This window comes from Montipora capricornis, chromosome 11 (assembly GCF_036669925.1).
Source record: "Montipora capricornis isolate CH-2021 chromosome 11, ASM3666992v2, whole genome shotgun sequence".
In the NCBI taxonomy this organism is placed as follows: Eukaryota; Metazoa; Cnidaria; class Anthozoa; order Scleractinia; family Acroporidae; genus Montipora; species Montipora capricornis.
This window is the reverse complement of record NC_090893.1, coordinates 24,998,229-25,009,052: the sequence shown is the minus strand read 5'-3', so window position 1 is coordinate 25,009,052 and position 10,824 is coordinate 24,998,229. Positions and strand designations below refer to the sequence as shown.

The window sequence follows — 10,824 nt, the reverse complement described above, 5'->3', positions numbered from 1 at the left end:
GGTCGCGTAGGGAAGACTGCTCAATAAACATGTCCTGTCGATGTCAGGATAGTCCAAATAGTACGCAGCCTTAGTTAGACCTAGACATTTAGCATGCACCCATGAATTACAATCGGCACATAGCAAGGCATCTTGATTCGATCGAACATTCTTTCCTCACTCCCTGCAGGGATATTCTTGGTCCCGGATTTGTTTGAACGTCTCCCGCGTTAATGATGCAATGGAGTTGAAAAGTACTGTTACCGTTCGCAGTTTAGTTGATCCTCGAAGGTAAAAATGCGTTTTCGCGGCCACGACCTCGCTGCCTGACATCTTTCAAAGTTTCGGCTTCTTGTATCACCGCTCTCGCCACCCATCTCACAGCAGAACGCAACCCATAAGATAGAAATGTATCTTCCTCGTAGCAGAAGTTCAGCAAGCCAGTGACGAGCATAGAAGTCGCAGAATCAACGCTTTGCTTCCAGTCGCCATGTTGGCCGTATTGAATCTCTGTATCCGTATCGAAGGAAGGGTTACGTTTTTTTATCCAGGAATTCGCCGTTTACCTCCTCGAGACCTCCGAAACCTGAAGACGAAATTGACTTTTAGAGACTTTAGCACATAAGATGACGGGACAAAACCAGCAGAACGTCGAATAGCAAGTAACTGAGTTCGAGTGTATATGTTGTAAGTTGCAGAGGTACAATATGCAAATTTAGAGCAGAACCATCCTCACAAGAACTTTGAGTTTTCGAAGGTTTAGCAATAGGACCGGGTTTCTTGGCTATATCCATAAAAATAGTGGTATCAAGCGGCGGCTCATGGGCAGGAACAACAAGCGCTATCTGGATATGCTTAGTCCATTTACAAAGTGGCAAGGTAGAGATCCTGTATCGACGAGATAGATTAAGGAGGCTCGAACCAGTTTTAACAATTCCAAGTGACGCTCTTATTAGAAGGATCGGCACCACAACGTTGTATCATGTAGTGGCAATATTGTGGTACCAATTAAATGAAACACGAATTATTGCTGAACAAGATACGGTCATTATTGTGACGTAGTATGTCACCGTGGCAACGGGAAAGCCCTGTAAAAACACCCTTTACTTTGTCTTTAGTTGCTTATATCTCAAAAACGAACTCGATGACCCTCATTTTTTCTTTTTGAAAAGTAATCAAAAGGGCATGATGAAACTTTCTGCAAAGTTTAAAAAATTCTGTGTAGTGGATTCAGAGCCACCTTAATTTTGCGATTCTTTAAAGGTAGCTCTGAATACTCTGGACATATTTTTTTTAAACGTTGCCGAAAGTTTCGTCGTGGCCTTCTAATCGCTTTTCAGCACAAAAAAGGGGTGTCACCGTGTTCGTTTCTGAGATATGAGCAACTAAATCCAAAATATAGGGTGTTTTTGCTGGGCTTTCCTGTTGCCAAGGTACCTTATTACATCACAATAATGATCGCATCTTGTTTGGAAATAATCGGTGTTTCATATGGTATCATAACATTGCTGTTACGTGATACAGTGTTGTAGCTTTATTCGATCTAAGCAGAGAGTCTTCTAAGTGTTGAAACCCTTTCGAACCTCGGTCCTTAACTAGCAAACCATGTGTTGCAGAAATAAATGCAAGAATCTTCATTTGCTTCGCTACAGCTTTTCTGGTTTCCACACATCCCAAAACCACCTCCATGCGATGGAAAAACGTCAAAAACAGTATTCCTTGAGATAAAATAGAATGAAACAAGCAGAGCTAAATACCGTGGAGAGTAAACAAATTGAAGGCATCGTAGCGTCAATGGTTTCCGACAAGTCTCCCGGGATTGATAAAATCCCTATTCGCGTTATCAAAGACTGCCTCGCACCGATCCTCCGAACAATCACCTCTATAGTTAATTGCTCAATTGAAACATGCACCTTTCCCTCGGAATGGAAAATAGCCGAAGTGATACCTATTCCTAAAGAAGGCGATAACGAAAAGGAGAATAACAACAGGCCTATTTCACTTCTTCCTGAAGAGAAATGGCGGTGAAACATGCTGCGGTTTCCTCTTGTTATGTTCGCGTCGTGCGCTTGCTCGTTACGGTTTTCAAATGATTGACAGTTTTCTTTACTGGTGCAGTCATCGAAACCAGAAAAGCAGCGGGATCAAAGGAAGCTGCCAGGCCCCTCCCCACCCCCCCCCTCCTGATGTAATCAGATTACATAGTGTTTTTTTTGTTCTGATTTATGAAAAGATAATTTCATTCCCAAAGTTCAACCTTTCGAGTGAAAGCTGAACTTCTTTTGTATGACAAAATTTTCACAAATTTAAAGAAATCCTATTGGTTCAGATCTAAAAAAACATTTGCGATGTTCGCTATATGTTTATTAAACGAACTAGTTGAGAAAGCAGTCTTTATGAGTACTTGTAAATACAGTGGAACCCCGCCTTGCGGTCATCTCTTTATAGGGTCACCTCGCTACTACGGCCTAATTTTTTGTCCCGGTGAAACGCCCTTACATTTTCTTATAAGAAAACGGGGTCCGGCTGTACATATACCTTACTTGAGCTTTTAAAGACAACACGAGCAGATATTTAACCACTTTCTTAGGATTTTTGCGAACCCTTTACAAGACTTTTTCGGACTGGTGATGAAGCGTTTTGATTGGCTTATTTCTGAGTCACTGGCCATTTCAGTGTATATATATTTTTCCCATATTAAATGTCGCCAAACACAAGTTACTGTTCCAAGGCATTCTTGCTTGTTATAGAAACAAAGAAAACTAAAAAATATATAAAAGTGTGCAGCGACTTAATGAAGGGAATTTGGTAACATTTTTTAAGCTTTCAAACCAGTTTGACTTAGCTATAGTAGGACAAGTCACAAGGACCATATTTGGTTCACTGTGGCTAGATGTTTGACAAAAATCGCGATGGGACTTAGGACTAAACGCAGGGACTACTGAGTCCCCTAGTATCTGCGTTATTCATGTAATCTGGTAACAATCAGTTCTGTAGTTCTAGACTATTGCATTTCAGGCTTGAACTATCTTGTAGCTTTTCAAAGGCGAAACAGAGATCCTTTTCAGAGCTTTCGATCTAATGTGAAATCCATATAAACTCCCATCGATCAAGCTCGATACATAGCTCGATATTACCCGGCGACGCAAAGATATGGATTTTATTTTCAAGTGGTAAAAACAATATTGAGTGAGTAAAATAGTCTTATTTAACTTTCATGCTGTTATTTTACATTTTAGGACTTTAAAGCACACAGTGCGGCGAGTTTAACTAACTCAATGCAAAGGGAATCTAGATATTGATTATTATTTTCCAGAATCTCGCTGTGAGGGTAGTAGCTATGCTGCTGGTGCTTTCACGTTCAAACTTTTTTCCACGTCAACAGAAAGCGTTCAAATGCGAGGCAAACCACGATGATACAAAACAAGTCTTTCTTTATATGCCCTCAGTTTATTTGAAAGTGTGCAAATGAAATGAAAAACAAATCCCATATTTTATGTCCTTTATAGTTTAGATTATTGTTTCGTTATTATTTCTTAAGCATTTTAAATCCGAAAACCCTTTTCTTAATCAAGATACAAATAAGGAAAAAACCAGTGAAATTACGAAATTTTTCCCATCCGCTCCAGGTTGGCATAGCAAAAATCCTGAAGACTGGTAGCCAAGATTACATTTGCGAGTAAAAAGCTATCATAATAAAAACCCCTTAACGAAGCTACAAAATCTGTTAGGATCTGAAAAAAGCACTCCAAGATGTCTCAGATATAGATTGCGTAAATATCGACGCAGGCTCTTCCCCCATTGTCTCCCTCGCTAACATTCATCAAATCTTCGCCATACCACAGGCGGAGCTCTTGGCCTGACTGGACCGAATAAGGGTTAAAAAACGACAACTCAAGCTCCGGAGAGACCGAGGTGTATCCGGGAACTTTGGACCATTTAGCACCATGAGCAACAATGAACTGGCTTTCCGGCAAAAGAACATGATTGGTCGCAGTTGTTATGACAACCGCGATCTTGTCACCGGAGTAGTAGTCACCACAGCCCCAGTAGGACCAGTAGGAAACGTGGTGACTGTCGCACGTCACGTAACCATACAAGTGAACCAATTTTACTGCAGCGAGCTTTCCACCAGAGACGTAGTGGACGGAGAATTTGCCAAACTCTTGATTCTTCGCACCAAAACAAACTGGAGCGAAATTCATCTTTCGCCATCGATCTGTAAATAGCAACAGAGAATACGTGTCGTATTAGTGAGGCTTTCGATTCGTGGATCTACAGAGTGGCGCGGTCTGCGTGAGCATACTCACAGCCAATCTTATAGCCTGCAAACTTTTTTTCTTATTATGGTGCAATTGCTTTATAAATTTTACCCTAAAAAAAAATACAAACCCGAGTTGTGTTTCCCAACAGTTCTTCTGGTGATAAGCGAAGATTCTTGGAAAGCGTTTGAGAGTTCCGAGCCTCTCAGCAAGCCTGGGTTCCGACCAGGCCCTTCACTCCTGTCAACTTCGGCTGGAATTTTCACAGCCAGCAAACCAAGGATAAACACGAAAAGGCAAACTACAATGGAGTTCATAGTGTCAGGACTGATTTGTTAGTGTCGGCTTCTTCACATATGTACTGGACTGATTAACTCGAGTATGGAATTTCGCCTTCTGCGCTATAATTTTAAGCCTCTCTAAGATCGTGTTGAAACAAGATTTTGTTTATCTTTTCTTTAAATTTGCAGTCTATTTTCAGCTATTGTATAAAGCACACTGCATTTTATATGCAAACAGGGTGTTTACCTTACAAACAACACTGACAAACTTTCGTTCTGACTTCACATATCGCGAGCACGAAGCCAGAACTCGACAAACTATTACATTCATCTACTAACAAATACTACTTGTAATTATATAAAGCAGGCAGGGCAATCAGAACTATCGTCTCGGCTTCATACAACATTTTAGTCTCGCGAAACTCACAGTGCAGCTGACAGTGGACTGTTCTGGCTCGCGCTCGCGTTTAGTTTTTTACCAAGTGCCACGTCAACACAACTTAAGTTCTTCCTGTCCGTTATTAGCCTTAGGACGCTAATTAATTTGGGTTTAGAACTCGGAAAAAGCCTTCTCGTTTTTCCTAGTTATTCTCTCTCTGTCATACAAGCAAAACATGTTTAAAATATTGAAAGAATGGGGGATTTGAAATCATGTTTTTAGCATACAAAATTTACAAATGCAAATTTTAAGATCGGAAACGCTGATCACATTGGTCGGTGTTCCTTTTTCCAAAAATCAATATTTGTCTTCCGGCGTCGATAACAATTTGCTAATTGAATTATGAGACATAAAGCGCTAAATGCATGCTGTGATGATTCTTTGCAAAAAACAATCTGCTTTTATCAACACATCACTGAAGAAACAAAAATGAATTTCCCAGGCTAACAAGTGAAATCCCAACTTTTCAGACTTTTCGAACCCTGACGGGTTTGCGGAATTCCCGATTATTCAAGCAAGTTAAGAGAAATTTACTCTTGTTTTTCCCGACCTCGCACGTTTTTCAGTTGGACCAATTGATATTTCAGTTCACATATACATGTAGGTGGTTCGAAAGTAAATTCTTGATGAAACGGTTGATAGCAAAAACAACAGGATTGTGTTTGAGTTTGGCCGGACAACTTCTGACCATTTTTTCGACTTCCTGTTCAGCAGAGTCGAGAGACAAAAAAAATTGACGGAAAACATTGAATCATGTAAAAACATCAGTACTTTGGAGTAAAATATGCGGGGAAAATATTGAGAAAATGCGCTCATAATTTTCGGGAATACCCGGGTGATTTCTTCGGAAATGGAGTAGTCTAAACATTGTAGAATATTAGAGCTGTAGCCATTTGCTTTCCTGGCTCAAATAGTTTCTTAAAGATGTAGATGATATTAAGTGTGAAAAATTGTTGTTAAGTCTATAGACTGACAACTTCTTCAGGATAAAAATTAAAACAAGATTATTAGAAACGTTTTGGTCTTTAATTTCTTTAGAAGTTTCAGCACGCATTTGTACGTGTTCTTAATCTTCCTTATATACAATGTTTGATATCATGAAAAGGTCTTTAGGAGAATTACGTAACTTCCAACTTGCGTTAGAGTAGACTCGACCTGATTGATTGACTGGCTGCCAAAGGAATAATGTATCAGCTATCCACCATCTCATACTTTGAGTGCTTTCGTAAAATAATCATGATCAAAATATAACACTTTTTTACCTGGATTAGTCTCACTGTTCTCCTCAGCTGAATGGCCTGCAACTTGAACCCATTGTTGCCCGTCACAGTATTGCAACTCCATTCCCTCCATGCGTAACAAACCCTTGATATTAGCCGTACAATTTCCAGAAAAACCCTTCACATGGACATTCTTTGCGAAAAAAGATTTTAATTATAACATGATTGACATTGTTTACATTTTATTTCATTTGGGCGGCCGAGCTAAGCCAATCACAAGTTGGGATTGATGTAGCTTGGCATGGGCGATGAAGTGAACCAATCACAGCGCGAGCACTAAGCGCGGGCAAAAAAAAAAAACGAGTGAGCAACTAGCTGGGAACATGATTCAGGGAAATGACGAGAGAGTTCATAGCCAATCAACAAGGGTAGAACTGAACCAAATGGCAAAAAGCATAAAGCGTAACGAAGCGCTAAGCAACTGATTACGAAATCTGTAAAAACGCGGGTGATAAAGAATTTTACTTTGGGGACGTCAATTTGGTTTATGGTTGTTTCGCTCGTAATTCGTTTCGCCAAACAAGGTTGTTTCGAATCGACAGAAGTGTGTGCAATCCCTGTGATAACGAAACGACTTGATTGTGGGTGAATCACTTTTTGACGAAACGACTTGCGGGCGAAACGACCGGATACCCTCACTTTGAGTAATCCGGCGTAAAATGTTTTAGTAGATTCATATCCTCAATGTCTTCTTGTTATTTATTTCAGCATGCGTACGTGATGTGTTGGGTAAACTAAAGAACGCCAGGTCCAGCCTCCAATTTGCCATTGCAAGTCACAGTCTTTTTACAGTTTTCCTAACTGTCGCAGTCTATTCATCTTCGACCCTACAAACTGTCTAAAGTATCCATTACCACTGTCACCCAAACAAAGCATGAAAGCGTCTGCTGTAACGCTAAGATTTGCGAGAGGATGTAAATTGAAGTCTAAGCTGACCATTCGCTCGAATAGCTCGGTCTTTTTGACGTTAATAACAAACTGAAAAGCGGAATGTCTGGCCCGGAGATCGTGTGAACTTTGCTCAGTGACAATTTCTTTTAGTTCATAATCTCATGAGCAGAAAAGGTGGAACAAAAAAAATACCTGAGAACCAGAAGAACCGAGGTCTCCAATCGGGATATGCACTGGATCATCATGATACGAATGATGCGATGAACCGGAAACAGTATTCGTGCTGTTTGGAAGTAAGAAGAAAATAAGATAACAAATTCTTGGTTTGTATCCACGTGATGAAAAGGGCATGTTTGTGTACAAAACAATGGCAGGAACCCATGACCCGGAGCCTACAACTCTACTGTGTTCGTGCAACGGCGTTTTCACAGAACGATTAATTATTAGATTGAATTTCCCGCGAAAGAGACTCCCAGAGGAGCCCGATGGCCAATTACAAGAAATTAAGCTGACGTCATAGGGTCACCGAACCGGAACTGCCTTTGTTTTTTGACCTAAGGGCTACTCTAAAAATAAACCTACTTGTGAAAACGCCGTTTCACAGACGCTGTATGGAAGTTGCACGCTCCAGATGGGCTCCTGACAATGGAAAATGGCCCCACAGGTTTTGCATTATCCCAATAGGCATTTTACTTCATTGTTCTGTACGCCAACCGCGACCGAGAATGCAATTCAATAGACCCTTTGCATAAATGGCGCCCAAATTTGAATAATGACAATTTTATGGGTGACGTCAACGATATCTTCGCTATGGTGGATTCGATAGCTACTCGATGGATATCATGCATGCATTAACCACCAATGGTCGAACGATCATTAGAGAGATTTGACATCACGTTTACATGAAACAGCAAAGGAAAAACGGTTGGCTACTGCTGGTCGAAGTTCTTTTATTAAAACAACTCTTTGTCTTTGTAAGAGTTGTACGACATCTGTAGACAACAGGCAAAAAAATGAGCTAAAGGTAATCCAGTTGATTTGATTTTTGGCAAAACGCAAATTTCAGCCTGCTTTTGCTGCTTGTGATGCTGAATTATTAACGGCCAAAATCGTCGCGAGACAAGTTGCAAGAGCCGTTGCCAAAAGTAGAATTAAGTTCTACTTTCGTGCAACTTGTCTCGCAACGATTTTGGCCGTTACAGGGTATGTCACACTGCGAAATGTTTCGTGCAACTTGTCCCGCCACAATGTCGCTAAAACAATGCGATACAAGTTGCACGAAACCTTTCACAGTGTAACAGCGCCTTACGTCGCAACTACCGTGACGTCGGCCAAGGCAGTGGCTACGCCAAAAAGGCAAGAATCTTATGGGTTAAAGAGAAAAGTAATCATGCAGCTCCCATTTTAGTGCATTTCTTTGCTGAACTGTGCAAAACAACAAAGTGAAATTAACCAAATTTTAGGATTTGGCGACAGCGTGAGTATACCACAAGGAACTGTTCATTTCCTATCTTCACTTCAAAACCGTTTGCACAAATTAGTTATAGGATAGTTTCAGGCTCATATAGATGGTTTGCCAACAAGTTCTAGAGAAACAGATAACAATGATGTAATGCTGGTACCGGTGGACGAAAAAAAGGAACTATAGGTGGTGATGACGTAATGTGAAAACCACCCATTGGCCGAGTCGAAAAATACCATAATATTCTTTGTTTGTCCCCCCAAATAGACCAATTTCGATATATTAAAATTCAGTCCTAAACAAAAGGCATCATCTCGAGGCTCTGGGGAGTAAATAAAGGATTTGTATGAGTTTATTCGCCAGAGCCTCGAGATGATGGCTTTTGTTTAGGACTGGATTTTAATATATCGAAATTGGTCTATTTTGCATAAGCATTGTGTCCTTTTTCTCTTGCGACTTAGAACAATGTTTACACAAATGTTGGGTGGACAAATAAAGATTATTATCGACCATGAAATTATGTATGAAATGGATCATATATGAACTGCGGATATGAAATCAAGTGAAGCTATGATCCTCGCAGTTATGAAGGCAATTTTTGCAATTGAGTAAAGAAGCCTGAAAATTTCAGAACTTCAACGGGGTTTGAAACCGTGACCTCGCGATACCGGTGCGACGCTCTAACCAACTGTGCTATGAAGCTATGAAGCCCAGTTGGTTAGAGTGTCGCACCGGTATCGCAAGGTCACGGTTTCAAACCCCGTTGAACTCCTGATTTTTCAGGCTTCTTTACGCAATTGCAAAAATTTCCTTCATAACTGAGAGGATCATAGCTTCATTTAAAGATTATTATGGTATTTTCCGCTTCGGCCAATTGTCTGACAACGCTAAAAGGATGGATGATATTTACGTTGGCGCGAAGTTTTTTATTCTGAAGTGGCATCTTCAAGAACACTGCCAATGCGATGAGAGATATTAAAACCCCTTTTACACTCGTAATTGGCACGGTACTCCAAAAAAGCGGCAAGCCGTTGCCAATACAACAATGGCGAGAACGTCACCAATTTGGGCAAAAACAATTCGGGAGTTTTTGCTTACCATTTGAACAAACCTAGTACCAACCGGTTTCCCCTTGTAAATGGTAAACAACCCTTGAAAAACTTGAGGATAAATTATCTCCCTTAAGTTAAGCGCCCTTCCGATCAGTGGCTAGTACAAACAAATTTCTAGTTTCTAAAAAAACTGTGGTGCCGCGTGAAACTGTGTGAAACAAGGAAATTTGGCTTTATCAAACGAGTTTATAAAGGTCGAATTACCACCGTGAAAGATTTGGAAAGCTGACGTCTCGTCTGTTTCTTCAGTAAAAAATATCATTGACAATCATTGATTTGTGTTACCCTGAAAACAGGTTCAAAAACCAGCCAATCAAAACAAGCGGATGGCAGTTTTGGAAGTGGCTTTTCTTACCCAAAAAGTTTTGGAACTTGTTCGAGAAACGCCGAGCCCATTTTATGACCGTGACGTTTTGTAAGTGAAAGTTTTAACAGAATTGTGCCTTTTTTTTCGTTCTCGCAGGTTTTAATTAAATCGACCAAAAAAATTAATTAATCAATTTGGCTAGCTATCGTGTTACTCAGGACACAGACGCAATGATCTTTTTCCGAGCAGTCTTCGTCAATCATTCAATATTGATTCAATAATCAGTTCAGCTGGTACAAGGAAATAAAATGTTATAGTTAAGCTTTCAACTTATAGCCACGGTCGGCTTATCACGAGGTAAATAACAAAGGTATTGAGAATAAAAATGTACTTACTGAATACTCGCAAAGAGAATAAAAAGCGATATCGCCAGATACATTTTTCTTGGGAGATCAATTCTACTAACAGTGATGTTCGCACCGAATGAGCTTTTGCAAAACACCGCAAACGGGAAAAAATTCCAATGCTAATCCGCAGACAAAAGCTTGCGTTACCATTACTGATATTGGCATGGGGTCCCGCTTGAAAGGATTCAAGGACAAGTTAACTGTGCCACTATGATCAAAAAATCATTCTTCTTTTTTTCCTCAGATTTTGAAAGCGTGTTTGCTTAAAACCCGACTGGCAAAATTTTGAGCTTTGATTTTTATCCAAAGGCTGTTTCAGTTTTGAATGTAACGTTTGGATTTCACAGTCCGCCATTACTCACGTTCAAAACTGACCGATTGGACCTCAGAGGGTTGGATCTAGG

The 10,824-nt window shown here is 40.2% G+C and overlaps 1 protein-coding gene across 2 annotated transcripts; it reads right to left on the bottom strand.

Moving 5' to 3' along the window:
• Window positions 1-3,407: 3,407 nt before the first annotated feature.
• Window positions 3,408-10,521, bottom strand: LOC138024058 (uncharacterized). Of its 2 annotated transcripts, XM_068871146.1 has the most exons (4): window positions 10,409-10,521; window positions 7,325-7,415; window positions 6,224-6,374; window positions 3,408-4,198 (listed from the first exon to the last, which is right to left on the bottom strand). In XM_068871146.1, the coding sequence occupies exons 1-4, from the start codon at window positions 10,450-10,452 to the stop codon at window positions 3,738-3,740; spliced, it is 747 nt and encodes a 248-aa protein (XP_068727247.1). In that variant the 5' UTR covers window positions 10,453-10,521; the 3' UTR covers window positions 3,408-3,737. The 2 variants fall into 2 exon arrangements, with proteins under 2 accessions (XP_068727247.1, XP_068727248.1); XM_068871147.1 differs by lacking the exons at window positions 6,224-6,374; window positions 7,325-7,415; window positions 10,409-10,521 and adding an exon at window positions 4,372-4,619.
• Between the last annotated feature and the right edge of the window lie 303 nt (window positions 10,522-10,824).

What these genes read in the sequence shown, in the direction of transcription:
- LOC138024058 (XM_068871146.1), bottom strand. Translation starts at nt 10,452, where the DNA reads ATGTATCTGGCGATATCGCTTTTTATTCTCTTTGCGAGTATTCA. An exon ending in ATTCTCTTTGCGAGTATTCA is followed by an intron (nt 7,416 to 10,408) that starts GTAAGTACATTT and finishes ACTTCCAAACAG; the next exon opens with CACGAATACTGTTTCCGGTT. An exon ending in TCGGTTCTTCTGGTTCTCAG is followed by an intron (nt 6,375 to 7,324) that starts GTATTTTTTTTG and finishes TTTTTCGCAAAG; the next exon opens with AATGTCCATGTGAAGGGTTT.